The following is a 15,815-nucleotide window of genomic DNA, read 5'->3' as shown; positions in this document are numbered from 1 at the left end:
TCTCTCTCTCTCTCTCTCTCTCTTGCTCACTCACTGTGAATGTGTATGTGTGTGTGTGTGTGTGTGTGTGTTTGTGCGCACGTGCACATGCTGAATGAATGAATGAATGAATGAATGGGTAAGTGAACTTTACATACTATACCATAAGTATCTCTGTCCCATCTCTTGCTCTTCCTCCTGCCCCCACTTCCCCTTTCCCTCAGTTCCCTGACTGTGATTTTGTTTCTCTTCCTTTTATATCACACCTCACTCTATTTTCTAATTCTATCCATTCAACTAACTAACATTTCTGAGGCCTTGCACTGAAATGATAACAAAACCAAAACTGTAAACTGTGCCTTTCTCATATGGACCCTAATATCTTTTTGATCCCTTTTGCTGTACATAAATTGTAGCTTATGAGCTTCTTAGTCCACCAGTGTCCAGAATAACCCCTAATGTGAAATAACTGAATTGGTCACCCATACAGCACAGTACTGTAAAGAGAATATCTTGTGTACTGTATGGATGTATCACCTGTCAATTAAAAAGCCTATGGCCTATCATTTAGGCAGGAAATGGAGGCGGGACATCCAGGAGGGGAAAGAATTCTGAGATAGAGCCAAGTGGGAGAGCAACCTGGAAGATGAGACATGACAGACGCATGGTACCTGAGCACTGGCAACCAACCTCGTGGCAGAATGGACGATAGAATAAACGGGATGTTTTAAGTAATATCTAGTCAGAGAAGAGTCTAGTTATATTGCCAAGGTATTTGTAAATATATTTTGAGTCTGAGTCTTATTTCTGTGAGCACAGGACTGAGAGAAAGAATCAAGGTCCTACTTCAACACAGCACAGCACAGCACAGCACAGCACAGCACAGCACAGCACTCACTACTGCCTGAGGCTGGGTGTTTCCACAGTGGTATTCACTCAGTGTAGCCAAGCACCCAAGGCCAGAGCTCTGGGAGTCCCAGGAAGGGTGAGAATGAGGACCCAAAATAAAGCCATCAATGAGATTTAACCTGTGTGACAGGGGTCCTCGTATGCGTGTCCCACAGGAGATCCTCCTGACCCTAGTATCACATACTATGTACATGCCATGGGTAGGCTGGCTCCTCTCTCTCCCTTTCAGAACTCTATACTCCTGGTGAGATGCTCTGCCTTGTCATTCATACCAGGCTTGCTTTACTTTCTTTGCAGTGTTTTCTGGAAATTTGCCCAAAGTGGTAGCAGTCATATGTGGTGGGTAGGAAAACTGCTCCTCTGGCCCCTTGCAACCAAACCAAGTTTAGTCTTACACCCGGTCTATTTCTCTCCCACTTGAATTAGGAGCTGTAAGAAAACCATCTTTATTTGCTGTGGTCTCTTATGTACTGACCGACAATCAGGCTGAACTTGGCAAACAGAATTCTGTCAGACACTGGACTCTCTTAAGAAGAAAAGATGTCACTGCCACAGCCAAGTAGGACTCTAGAGTCTGAAGCAATTACTACAGTCCTTGGCAGCATCCCAAAGACGGCCCCCAGGAAGCCTGGCTGCCTGGCTTCACCGGACCCATGTGACTATCTCTGCCCTTTGTAGCTGCTCTGAGTGGAAAATGTGTGTGTGTGTGTGTGTGTGTGTGTGTGTGTGTGTGTGTGAGAGAGAGAGAGAGAGAGAGAGAGAGAGAGAGAGAGAGAGAGAGAGAGAGAGAGAGACAGAGAGAGACAGAGAGAGACAGAGAGAGACAGAGAGAGACAGAGACAGAGACAGAGACAGAGAGAGACAGAGAGAGACAAAGAGAGAGAGAGGAGGGAGGGAGGGAGAGACAGAGAGAGAGAGGGAGAGGGAGAGGGAGAGAGAGAGACAGAGAGGGAGAGGGAGAGGGGTGCATTTTCCTTGCATGTGTGTCTGTGTGAGAATGTGGGATCCTCTGGCACTGGAGCTAAAGACAGTTTCGAGCTGCCATGTGGGTGCTGGGAATTGAACCTGAGTTCTCTGGAAGAGCATCCAGTGCTCTTAACCACTGAGCCACCTCTCCAGCCCCTTGAGTGGAGTTTTGATCCCTGAGACCGAAGCTTATTCATCCTGACAGAGTTCCCTTGGGTTTTGGTCAGGTTTTCTCTTGCTATTAAATTCTGGCCAAGACTCAAGCCCAGCTGTGAAGCTATGAGCTCAGGGGCTGAAGAGATGGCTCAGCTGGTAAAGCGCTTGTCTTGCAAGCACGAAGACCTAGGTTGGGTCCCCAGCACCTATGTAAAAGCCTAGTGCAGCAGCACACACCTGTAATCCTAGGGTGGGGGAAACAGAGGCAGGAGGAGTACCCTTCAGGTTTGCTGGCCAGCCAGTCTAGCCAAAATGGCACGGTTCAATGAAGGACCCTGCCTCAAAAAAAGAAAGGTTCAATGAAGGACCCTGCCTCAAAAAAGAAAATGAGGTGGAGTGTGATTGAGGAAGACACCCAAAGTCAACTTCTGGCCTCCATTTTCCACATGCATACACCACATATACATGTATGCATAGACATGAACAGTCCCCCCTCTCCCTCCACTCCACACACACAATGTGAGCTCAGCCTTTCATTCTGGAAGAAACCACCTTGGCTCACATACCAGGAAATGTCCTGTGGGACCAGCTGCCCACATAGGCCCCATGGGCTCCATTAGCCTCCTCTCGAGGCAGCCTGTAACCTAGCCATGCACTCACACACCCACAAGCTTACTATCTAACTGTAACAGGAAGTTTACAGCAGTGTTTTAGCTAATGACTTCTAAACATATCTCAGTAAGCAGGTTACTGGCTAAGGGAGACTCTCAGTGTGTGGCTTCATCCATAGCAACCCAATAAGCTTCAGCAATAAACATGTTTATTTTCTAGGTTGCTGCCAATATCAGCACCCTCTTCTTTACCGTGCCAAAGGTGACACATCTTAAAAAACAAAACAAGCCGGGCAGTGGTGGCACACACCTTTAATCCCAGCATTTGGGAGACAGAGGCAGGTGGATTTCTGAGTTCGAAGCCAGCCTGCTCTACAGAGTGAGTTCCAGGACAGCCAGGGCTACACAAAAAAACAAAGCAAGCAAACAAAACAAAACAAAACATGTTGGTTCTAGGTTACAGAAAGTCCACATACAAAATAAATGAATGAAAAACTCATAAGGGGTGGCTATCCTTAGGTATCTGTTAGAGAGGGCTAATGTTGAATACAATGCCCAGGTAAAGTGTAAATGGCATCAAACAGCCACACAAAGAACAGTGAGTGAGTTCACCTAACCTGGACCTCAGACTGGAGTTCTTGGTTCCTGACCAGGCTCTGCTAAGATCCAGGATTTTGAACAACTTCATAATTATGTCACAGTATCTTTGGCACAATAGGTCTGAGAAGGAGGCACTCAGGCCATCAGACACAGCTGGGTTCAGCCCCAATTAAAGGCAAGGCACTTGAGTTAAAGTACAACACTGTTTTCAGTGTTACTTACTCACTGATCCTGTCTTAGTCAGTGTCCTAGTACTGTGAAGAGACACCATGATCGCAGCAACTCTTATAAAAGAAAGCATTTGGCTCGGTTTGCTTACACTTTGTGAGGTTTAGTCCAGCCTCATCATGATGGGGGGTGGGGTGGGGGAATGGTGGCATGCAGGCAGACAAGGTGCTGGAGGAATAGCTGGGAATTCTACATCTGGATCCCAGACAGCCGAAAGAGAAAGTCTCTGGAACCCGGGACGGGCTTTGAACCCTCAAAGCCCAACTTCAGTCTCAAACTTCCTCCTAATCTTTTAAACAGTGCCATTCCCTAGTGGCTAGGTGTTGTGTTTTATAAAAAGACAGGGAAGAGGGCTGGAGAGATGGCTCAGTGGTTAAGAGCACTGACCGTTCTTCCAGAGGTCCCAAGTTCAATTTCCAGCAACCACATGGTGGCTCATAACCATCTGAAACACAATCCAATGCCCTTTTCTGGTGTGTCTGAAGAGAGAGACGGTGTATTCCAAAAAATAAGCAAATCTTTAAAAAAAAAAAAGATAGGGAAGAAGAATGAATATGTTTGGTAGAGCCATGGTATGGTGTTTGAGGTAAGGGGTTGCCTCTGTAGGTCCATGCTGAGGCATCCCTCCCCCTCTGAAGTACCAGTCATATGTATTGTATAAAACAGAGTTTATTCAAGGCATGGGGAGGGGAGTTAAGAGAAAGACAGAGAGGGAGAGAGAGAGAGAAAGAGTAGAGGAGTAGAGGCCAGCCATGAGCACTGGGGGGCGGGGGGGGGGAATGGGGAGAGAGAGGTTAAGAATCAGAGGCAAGAGGAGAAGAGAAGGGAGCAAGAGAGTGAGGAGGGGGCAAACAACCCCCTTTATAATGAGTCAGGCACACCTGGCTGTTGCCAGGTAACTGTGGGGCAGAGCCTAGACTAAATGCCAACACTAGGCATTCAAATATATGAGCCCATGGAGGCCATTCTTATTCAAACCACTGTGGCAGTTTGAATCAACTAAGATAATAAGCTAAGCTCAATAAGCTAAGACTATTTGTGGCAAAGCCACTGTGCCTTTCCAGTGGTTCATTCTCATCTTGAGATTATGGATGGAGGTACTCATGTCAGATAGTTCTAACCACGTGATAAGAGAGAAAAAAAAACACCCTTTAAAAAAAGGATTGATTTCTTCTCCCCCCCACCCCCCACCCCACCAAGACAGGGTTTCTCTGTATAGCCCTGGCTGTCCTGGAACTCACTCTGTAGACCAGGCTGGCCTGGAACTCAGAAATCTGCCTGCCTCTGCCTCCCAAGTGCTGGGATTAAAGGCATGCACCACCACTGCTCAGTGGTTGATTTCATTTTTAACTGTGGTGGTGGTGGCATGTGTGTGTCCACATGGGTATGTGCACATGCATGCATGTGCCTGTGGAAAACAGAGCTGTAACATCCTTTGGAGCTGGAGCTTCAGGCAGTTGTGAACTGCCTGAGGAGGTTGCTAGAAACTGAACTCAGGTCCTTTGCAAGAGCAGTGCACGTTTATTACCATGGAGTCATCTCTCCAAAATGCCATATTTAAAGGAAAGAAATAACAGAGTCAAAATGCCCATGCTAGGTTAGCTGGTGCTCTAGGGTCCTCCAGAGCAGTCTAATATGTTCCCCGCTGCCTCCCTAGGGCTGGAGTTGGAGTGTGTACTCTGGTTGTATACACCTGTGTTGCTATTCATTAGCTTTGCTTAGCTACTCATTGGCATCATTACCTCTTTCTCTTTCTGTAAGATGCTGCATCATTATGGTGGTTTGAATGAAAAAGGCCCCCATAAGCTTATAGATTTCAATACTTGGTCTCCAGGGAGTGGCACTATTTGAAAGGATTAGAAGGTGTGGCCTTGTTGGAGGAAGTGTGTCACTGGGGCTGGGCTCTGAGGTTTAAAAGCTCACTCCGAGCCCGAGCCCAAGTCTCTCTCTTCCTGTTGCCTGTGGATCTTGATGTTGAACCCACAATTACTTCTCCAGCACCATGTCTGTCTGGATGCTGCCATGCTGCTGCTGCTGCTGATAATGGACTAAACTTCTGAAGCAAGCCCCAGTTAAATTCTTTCTTTTATACGAGTTGCTGTGTTCATGATGTCTCTTCACAGCAACAGAACACTGGCCGTGACAGCCATTATGAAGACTGAATAAGAGAAGGCTTAGACCAGCACCTGTTGCTGTAAATTAAGAGCTTTGTCATCCTGCCTTCCAGCTACCTAGCACCAGTAGCTTATGTCATCACCCACTGCCACCAGGTACGGTACATTTCCATTGTTGCTAATAGTTGCATAGCAACACACATATCCTTTAAAAGGTCCCTCTGGACATCATGGCACTCTCTCATTCTTTCTGTCTCCCAGTCTCCCAGTCAGCCAGCCAGCCAGTCTGTCAGTCAGTCTGTCTTTCTTATATGCCTACTCTGAGATGGCCTTTTGATCTCCCCCAATAACCCCTTGGGTTAGTCATATCTGTTGTGTGGCAGGACCTTAAGCTGTACACACTGACCTCAATCCACTGCTCTATCCTAATACCTGCCCCTTGGTTACTAGTTGTTATAATGTGAATATAAAATCCCCCATAAGCTCAGATTTTGAGCACCGTTCTCTAGCTGGTGGCACTGACTGGAGAACCTTAGGAGACTGTGCCTACCTGGAAGAAGTAGGTCAGTGGGAGTAAGCCTTTGAAAGCTCTACCTGCCCCAAGCCCACCCCGTAACCCCTGACAGCCAGGAGGTAAGCTGCGTCTGGCATATTCTTTGAGAACATGATGTGAGCTGTTTCTCCCGATTGTCCCAGATTGATAACTCCAAAACCATGAGTTAAACAAATCCCTCTTCATAAAGTTGTTTCTGTCAGGCATTTGGTCACAGTGAGGAGAAAGCTAACGCACTGGTACAAGTCAGCCATTATTCCCAAACTCAGCGCTGTCCCTGCTAATCCCTGCCAGAGCCTTGTGACTTCTCCTCTGGGAGTAGAGCCCCAGCAGATTTCAGTACTTTGCTTTAAGGCCTGTGGAGCACAGGACAGTCTTCAAAGAGAGGAATAAAGAGCTTCAGTGAGAGGGGGTGTGTGTCACCTGCATTCCCCACCAAATCCCCTATGGCTGCAGTTGCTGGGCTGAGCCTGCAGGCATTCCTACTCCTTGTTTCTATGAGACACCATCTGTTTATTTAACTAGCACCTACTGGACTATCTTCAGGGCCCTAGAAACCCAGCTGATGCACCTTCACCTACAGAAAGGACAATCTCTGCTTAAGGAAAAAAAGGAGGTGCACTCTGTGTGTGTGTGTGTGTGTATGTATGTGGAGGGGAATGAGTTAAAAGTCACCCATGCTGACTTCCTTCTTTCCCACGATTGATTATTTTTGATCCAGAGACATATGGAATTAGAAATAACAGATGCTTTTCTTTTTCTGATCCACAAGTGCTTTAAGGGTGACATGTAATACTGGCCAACTCTTTATCCACATGGGTCTCTACTTCAGGAAAGGAAGGGCTGTACCCAGCTTAAAATATATAAAGGATTACTTTATTTCCCCTAGAGATTTTTCTCAAAGGTAACCATGGTTTTTATTCTAATGAAATTAAATAAGTTTTTTAGCAAAGGCTAGGCGTGGGAAGAAGGAGCTGTTATTAGATTTAGGTATTAATATGAAAACAAAGACAGAAATTTTCATCTCCCTTTGTTCTAATTACGTTTCTATTCACTGCGATAAAGACCAAGATATATGGGGAGAAAAGCGTTTATTTCATCTTATACTTCAGCTAACAGTCCAGTTCTGAGGGAAGTCAGGGCAGGGACCTGGAGGCAGGAACTGGAGCAGAGACCATAGAGGAGTTCTGCTTATTGGCTTGCTCAGCAACCCAGAACCAGTGGCCCAGTGGTGGTACCGCCCACAGTGGGCTGGGCCTCCCGCACTAATCATTAATGAAGACAATGCCCCATAGAGTGGCCTACAGGCCAGTCTGAAGGATTCATTTTTCTCAGTTGAAGTTCCTTTTCACATAGGACTCGGGTGGAGTTCACAAAAACAAAACAAAACAACAGCAGCCACGATACCCTCCCCCACGCCCGCCCTCAGCCACCAAGTTAACCACATACAAAATTTCCTTTTGCTCTAGATAAGAAAATAAAACCCTGGGGACCCAAGAGCTTATTCTAAGCCCTCTGCACTCTGGACATCTATCAGTTGCTCCACCATGAGGGTCTAAGATAACAATGGAGTCATCTGGTTTGGTGGCTTATGCCACTTTGCATTGGACTTCTTGGAAGAATCGTGAGACAAGCCTGCAAAGATTCTATCTAAAACCAGAGAGCAGCGTGGGAGGCTCCAACATTTGGCCTTTTGTCTCAGTTGCTGGGGCCCTGCCTCCGCAGATACCCAGGGGGCAGATGTAGGGGTGGGCCAGAGGAACACAGGCCTCTCTGTGCACCCTGCAGGTCTACCAATAGCAGCCTAGGCCTGGAATGTTCCCTGTGAAATGAGGTGGGCATACTCCTACACAGTGGCATGCTGAAAAGAGCACTTACCTGGGTTGAAATAGAAAATAATATTTAATAAATCCTGGTCTCCCCACGTGATGGCATTCTTGTACTTCTGGTACAGCGGGAGCAGCATCTCCTCCCATGCCAGGCCTGTTGGAACCAAGCTGTTCTGGAAGAGAGAGAAGCATGAAGGCAGGTGAGGCAAAGCAAGTGTGCCTTGTCCTGTGAAAATGAGGGCAGCTTTCCTTTATCCTAAAGACAGAGCAAATGCAGGCGAGGTCCTGCTACCCTGGTCACAAAACAGAGCAAAGCAAAGCTATGGGTAGGGTTGGTATTCTGTCTGGACTCCACCCCCACAGTTACCTGGCAACAGCCAGGTAGACCTGACCCACTATAAAAGGGGCTGCTTGCCCCCTCCTCTCTCTCTTACTCTTTTGCTCTTGCCTCTTGCCCTCTTGCTTTCCCTCTCTTCTCATCCCCTTAACTCCCTCTCTCCACATGGTCATGGCCAGCCTCTACTGTTCTAACTCTCTTTTTCTCTCTGCCTCTACTACTCTCTTAACTCCCCTCTCCATTCCCTGAATAAACTTCATTCTATGCTATACCTTCGTGTGGCTGGTCCCTCAGGGGGAAGAGATGCCTTGGCATGGGCTCTCTGAGGCACCTCCTTCCCCCACACCTCACCCCATAGAACATACTCTTTATCTTTTTATAATCACAACAGGGAGAGTTTGGGGGGGATGTACCTATGGATGCAGAGTGGACCAAAAAGTGGAGTGGGCCCTATGGTTTTCTTATCTTTTCCCTTTTTTATTTTAAATTGTATTATTTGAGTATGTGTGTGTGTGTATGTGTGTGTGTGTGTGAGAGAGAGAGGGAGACAGAGAGAGACAGAGACAGAGACAGAGACAGACAGAGAGACCATGTGCCGTGGGGTACATGCAGAGGTCCTGGAGGACAGTGTTGTAAAGTTGGTTTTCTCCTGCCTTTATATGGGTTACAGAGATGGAATTCAGGGCATCAGGCTTGTGATGTCAGGTGGGTACCCTCCCCTCCCCCTTACTTGCTGGGCCACCTCATCAGCCTTTTCTTTTCCTTTTCTTTTCTCTTCTATTCTCTTCTTTCTTTTCTTAGCTGTGTGGGATGTGTAAGAATGCCCATTCGTGTGTGTGTTTGTGTGTGTGTGTGTGTGTGTGTATGCACAGCACACACACAGGAATGAGAGGATAGCTTTTGATAGCTAGCCCTGCCTTTTCAACCTTGTTTGAGACACAGGCTCTACTGCTGATTCCAGGCTAGCTGACTGATAACTTCCAGCATTGCCCCTGTCTGGCCCTTTAGTGTACTAGGGTTGCAGGCCACTGGGTGACTGTGTCCAGTTTTACAGGGGTCCTAGGGTTCTGAACTCCAGTTATCAGTTTGATAACACAATACATTTTTATCCACTGAGTCTTCTCTCCCGATCAAGCCTGTGATTTCAAAAAAAAAAAAAAATGTGGAAATCATGCCTCTTTCTTAGCTTTATTCATTAAAAAATTATCTTAGAACTATTTTTATATCTGTGAAGAAACAAAACAGTGATCACAGAGTCAAGGCATTTAGTGAGGAAACCATTTTTCTTTCCTTATTCCTTCATTTAATTAACAATTTTTGGTATGTCTTACACTATATCCCAGGCTGGCCTACAATGTGGGGCCCCTGCATCTACCCCTCCCCAAATGCTATGGTTAAAGGTATGTGCCACCATATCTGTCCTGTCCTTGTTTCAGGAAAATTACTTTTAAGCTAAAAGTAACATACCCACAAGTGAAGTATTCAACTAGTACATTAAGATAAAAAGTTACAAAAAAAAAGTTACAAAGTGTATTTTTTCCACTGCTCTTTCTAGATCCTATTCCTACTTTCCACCAAAGTATCTACAATGAACAATTAAAGGTCTCTGAGGCATTTTTCTGGAAATTTTTAAGGCATAAAAGTATGGTTATTTTTTTCTTCACTTGAGAATTTTAGAAATTGTATTTTTTTCTTTTTCTTTTTCTTTTCTTTTCTTTTTTTGGGGGGTGGGGGTGGGTTTCGAAACAGGGTTTTTTCTAGATTGCCCTGGCTGTCCTGGAACTCACTCTGTAGCCCGGGCTGGCCTCGAACTCAGAAATCTGCCTGCCTCTGCCTCTCAAGTGCTGGGATTAAAGGTGTGTGCCACCACCACCCGGCAGAAATTGTATTATTGATAGCATTATACATATTAGCCTGTTTTTAATTTCTTTTTTAGTTTATGTGTATGGATGGATGTGTGGTGGTTTGAAAATGCTTGGCCCATGGGAAGTGCTACTATTAGGAGGTGTGGCCTCGTGGGAATAGGGGTGGCCTTGCTTGCAGAAGTGTGTCACTGTGTAAGCAGGCTTTGAGGGCTCCTAGTGCTCATAGATACCTGTGGAGAGAGGCATCTCCTGGGTGCCTTCAGATCAAGATGTAGAACTCTCAGCTCCTCCAGCACCAAGTCTGCCTGCACGCTGTCGTGCTTCCCACAATGATCATAATGGATTGAACATCTGAACCTATAAGCTAGCCCTAATTAAACGTTGTCTTTTATATGAGTTGCTTTGGTCATGGTGTCTCTCCACAGCAATGAAACCCTAACTAAGACACAGTGTTTTGTGTGCATGGATGTATGTGCACCACATGTGTGCCAGGTGCCCCATGAAGGCTAGAGGAGGGTCCTCTGATTACAGGTGGTTGTAAGCTGTCATGTGAGTGCTGGTTCTTTTAACTACTGAGTTGATGTTTCCAGTGTCATCTCTTTTAAAGTCTGACCCAAATACAACTAGTCCAGGGTCCCTGAAATCGAGCCAGTCTAGAGCCAGGTTTATCTGCCCTTAAGTCTCTACTCCTGGACTGACACTCATCCTCAGGTGACAGGAAGAGAGAAGAATGGGAGCTAAGCCTATTCTTTTTTATTTTTCATTGTTTTGGCATGTTGTGGATTGAAGCCTTGTATAGACCACACACCAGCTATTCTTCCTTTTTTGGTGTATGTGTGTATAGGTATGTGGACATTCATGTTAGTGGTGGTACAAACCTGTATGTAAGTGGATGTGAACATGTATGTGTGCAAGTGCTGGTGGAGGCCAGTGAACATCAAAAGTTGCTTCTTGGAGACCATCTACTTATTTTATAAGATGGGATCTCTCAGTGGCCTGGAACTTACCACATAGGATAAGCTAGCTGGGCAGTGATCCCCAGAAATCTGCCTGCCTCTGTTGCCCCAGCATTAGGATGATAAGCTATATCTGGCTTTTGTTTTATTTCAAGACAGGGTTTCTCTGTGTAGCCCTGGCTGTCCTAGAACTCATTCTGTAGTCCAGGCTAGCCTTGAACTCAGAGATCCCCCTGCCTCTGCCTCCTGAATACTGGGATTAAAGGCATGTGCCACCATTGCCTGGCTTTTAAAAGATTTTTTCTGGATTTTTTTTAAACATGTGGATTAAACGCAGGTCCTCAGGCTTGCAAGGGAAGCATTTTACCAACTGAGCTATCTCCCAGCCTCCTATTCTTCATAACAGGAGGAGAATGGGGACTGTCATCTAAAGACCTTCATTTTGATTCTTCCTATTTATTTTTTTACTAGTAGGAAAGAGACCCTGATTAGTGACGTACAGAGATCAGCATACTCATATAAATACACCTCTAGAGTCATTCTGATTGGACATGAGCTTTGAAGCCTTGGATAAGCACAGTTCAGGCACTATATAATTCAGAAACATTACATAGTATTTCTGAATGGGGACTATGAAGCTTCACATTCCACTGCCACCTGAGCTTTCTGAGCGAAATTCCACAACGCTTCAAATACTTTCCTCTGGATCCTTCCATCAACATCCACAGGCCAAATCAGTACAGCCACACCCAAAGCATCCCATCACATCCTTATAGAAAGGCTAACTCCTGGTCTTTTGTTTGTTTGTTTGTTTCTGATACAGTGTTTCTCCGTGTTGTCCTCTCTGTCCTGGAACTCATTCTGTAGATCAGGCTGATCTTGAATTCAGAGATCTGCTTGCCCCTACCTCCTGAGTGCTGGGATTTAAGGGGTTTGCCATCATCACCCTTAACTCCTGGTCTTTAGTTGGAGTTTTCAAGCTCTTCCTTACCTTGAACTGGGTACTTCTTATGCGAGTCAAGTTCATGAGCATGACTCCTGAGTTAACCCCAGCGGAGCCGTAGAAAGGATGCCTGGCAAAGCGACTGTACCAGCCAATCTTAGGGATTTCATGCTCTGGGGCCATGGCAGCAAGCTGGGTGGAGTTAAACTGCCTCAGAAGCTTCCAGATGTCGTCCACGGGCCGCAGAAAGAGAACGTCAGTGTCCACGTAGAGGAGTGAGTCCACATCCTTTAAGATCACCTTTGTGTACAAGAGGTGGGGACAAAACAAAACCAGAAACAATGAAATTGACTCCACTGGAGAAATGCCACTGCTGTGACCAATGTCGGGTTCTATACCAGGTACCACTCTTAGCTCCCATTCTTCTCTCTTCCTGTCACCTGAGGATGAGTGTCAGCCAAAGAGTAGAGACTTAAGGGCAGATAAACCTGGCTCCAGACTGGCCCGACTTCAGGGACCCGGGTCTTGTTTTGGGGCTAAAGTTTAAAAGAGATGAGACAGCCAGGCAGTGGTGGTGCACGCCTTTAATCCCAGCACTTGGGAGGCAGAGGAAGGTAGATTTCTGAGTTCAAGGCCAGCCTGGTCTACAGAGTGAGTTCCAGGACAGCCAAGGCTACACAGAGAAACCCTGTCTCAAAAAAACCAAAAATAAATAAATAAATAAACAAACAAACACAAAAATAAATAAAAGAGGTGAGACCAGAAACATCAACTGAACACGGTAGCTCTTTTTTGTTTGTTCTTTCTTCCCCCAAGTAGACAGACCACTTGCCTTTCCCTCTGAGCTCTTTGCTGGAATAGCCAGGTAGTAACAATTCCATGTGGACCCTCTCCAGGCCTACCCTAAGCTCTGGGATTGAGGCCTCTAGGACACTGCTTCATATCTTTCTAAGATGGTATTTTCAGCTTGTTTGGATTTGGGAGTAGAAAAAGCAGGTCACTAGCTGTCTAAGTTTGTAGATCAGGGCCTGACAAATTTCTCCTGTATGGGGCCGGACAGCCCATACTGCAGGCTCTGTTGTAGCCAGTTAGCTCTGCCTTTGTATCCTAGGAGCAGCACTCACAGCTTGTAAACGAACAAGGGTCTTTGTAAACCAAACTGCACGTAGGAACATGGAAAGTGGAATTTTGTAGAATTTTTGGATGTCATAGAATATTCTTGCTCTGGGTTTTAAAACAAACAAACACACGCATACCATAGACTTTTATTTACCTGGGGGCTTGCTACATGTCTTTCCCCTAGCCCTGTCGGGTGCATAGGATATCCCTGCACTCTTACCCACAGCCCTGGAGTGTGAAACTTTAGAGTGCAAAGTTAACAATTTGTCTCATTTTGTTATTGCTTCCCAAACTTCAGATCAACTTAAACAAGGGAAGATCTAACTCTTTCTGAGTCCTCAATGTAATCATAAATGCTATGAATTAACATGTGTGTGCCATAGCCGGGCAGTGGTGGCGATTGCCTTTAATCCCACCAGTTGGGAGGCAGAAGCAGGCAGATTTCCGAGTTCGAGGCCAGCCTGGTCTACAGAGTGAGATCCAGGACAGCCAGGGCTACACAGAGAAACCCTGTCTCGAAAAACCAAAAAAAAAAAAAAAACCAAAAAAACAAACAAACAAACAAACAAAACATGTGTGCCTCTGTGTCTGAATCCCCAATGAAACCCTGACACCTCAAGTGACAGCATTTGGAGATATGGCTTTGGGAGATCACTGGGATTAACTGAGGTCGTAAGGATGGCATCATAATGCATTATTGCCCTTTGGACAGCAGGGACCAGAAAGTGCCCTCTCGTCTCTGCCCCATTATGACACAATGAGAAGGTGGCCAGTCATGCATATCAGGGAGAGAACCTTTGCCCAAACCCAACCCTGCTGACATTCAGGTCCGGGACTTTTCCCAATCAGAACTGTGGGAAATATGTTTCTGTTGTTTAAGGAACCATTCACTCGTGTTTCACTGGGGAGTTGAGGAGATTAATACAGCACTTGTTTGGATCTCCAGCATTTAACAGTGTGAACACGGGTACCACGCAATCTAGTTTCGCAGGGACTTCAACTGGAGTTATTTCAATGCTTTCTTGGCTAACCTCAGGCTCTTTCTCTCCTTGTCTATTAAAGGAACAGATTTTATAGATCAGTGTATAAAATTAAAAGTAACATCTACCATCATATTAAAACAAAATAAAACAAACTGGTCAGGCATGGTAGTATACGCCTTTAATCCCAGCATTAAGGAGGCAGAGGCAGGCAGATAATCTGAATTCTTTGTTCTACAGAGCAAGTTCCAGGAGAGCCAGGACCACACAAAGAAACTCTGTCTCAAACAAAAACAAAAACACGTGAAGATCCTGGTTTTATTCAGAATTATGATGCAAGCAAGAGTATAACCCCTGCCAGGCAATGGTGGTGCATGCCTTTAATCCCAGCACTTGGGAGGCAGAGACAGGCAGATTTGAGTTCGAGGCCAGCCTGGTCTACAGAGTGAGTTCCAGGACAGCCAGGGCTATACAGAGAGAAACCCTGTCTCAGAAAACAAAAAACAAAAAACAAACAAACAAACAAACAAAAAAAAGTATAACCCCTCTCCTTTTTGAAAATCTACCAATCTACCACTCAGCCGGATATGGTGTCGCATGCCTTTTAGTCCCAGCACTCTGGAGGCAGAACCTGGCATATCTGAGTTTGAGGCTCGCTGTAGTTTACAGAGAAACCCTATCTCAAAACAAACAACTACCCTGCACTCTCCTTATTTTTCCTTATTTCCTATGGAAAGGTAAAGCCTGTCACAGGTTGACACTGGTCTGCATCGTTCAGAAACCCCAGTGTGCTGTGGAGACAGGTAAACTCTCCACTCAAGTGTTAACAAACATGTATGATACTAAATTGTACATCACATATAATTAGGAACCTGTTGCCTTATGCTTCCCCCAAGACCATCCCAAGGGCTTCACGTCCTGCTCATCTAGTCTTTCTTTGGACGGAAACCAGAATACACCCACTCCAAATACAAAGAACTACACAGCTGAAGACAGTGCACAGGGGAGCTGTCTGTCTGCCCTGTCTGTTTTCCTAGAAACAGGACGGAGGCTTCTAAAAACATAGACCCTTCTAATCTTCCCCTACTAATTCCTATCCCAAAGAGAGGAGGTCCATTCTCCTCTGCAGACTTCAGCAGTTCAGAAACTGAGACTCTGCAGGCCTTTCTCAACTAACCTCCCCCCACGCCGCCCCCCACTGCCCTTCCCAAAATTCCCCTTGAAGCTGCCAGCAGCTTTGCTTTGTCTTGTCATTGCCTTGCAATTTATTATTCTCAAAGGGCTGGCTGGCTGGGGGGTGGGAGTGGGGAGGAAAGGCATTTACTGAAGTTGATGACCTGAGCTCCACCACCCTAGAGACCCGTATGGTGGAAGAAGAGAACCAAGGCCATCAAGGTGTCCTCTAATCTCCACATTCAAGCCACAGCCTGTGTACCTGTACAAACACACACACACATACACAATAAATGAATGAATAAATAAATAAATAAAGCGGTGGTTTGAATAAGAGTGGCTCCCATAGGCTCATAATATTTGAATGCTTAGTCACCAGGGAGTAGCACTTTTTGAAAGGACTAGGAGGTGTGGCCTTTTTAAAAGAAGGAAGTATGTCACTAGGGGAGGGTCTGAGGTTTCAAAAGCTCTTCCCAGACCTCTCCCTCTCTCTCTCT

General features: G+C 45.8%; 1 protein-coding gene across 3 annotated transcripts in view; it reads right to left on the bottom strand.

Annotated features, from left to right (window-relative positions):
* Positions 1–15,815, bottom strand: part of Gxylt2 (glucoside xylosyltransferase 2) — a 112,804-nt gene that overhangs the window by 15,775 nt on the left and 81,214 nt on the right. For all 3 annotated transcript variants that reach the window (XM_031382757.1, XM_031382758.1, XM_031382759.1), the window contains exons 4-5: positions 12,095–12,346; positions 7,995–8,118 (exon numbers count right to left, since the gene is read on the bottom strand). In XM_031382757.1, coding sequence (XP_031238617.1) covers positions 7,995–8,118; positions 12,095–12,346 — 376 coding nt within the window. The remainder of the gene's footprint in view (positions 1–7,994; positions 8,119–12,094; positions 12,347–15,815) is intronic.

Source organism: Mastomys coucha, unplaced genomic scaffold (assembly GCF_008632895.1).
Source record: "Mastomys coucha isolate ucsf_1 unplaced genomic scaffold, UCSF_Mcou_1 pScaffold20, whole genome shotgun sequence".
NCBI lineage: Eukaryota > Metazoa > Chordata > Mammalia > Rodentia > Muridae > Mastomys > Mastomys coucha.
The sequence above is the reverse complement of the archived record's forward strand: the minus strand, read 5'-3'. Positions and strand labels throughout refer to the sequence as shown.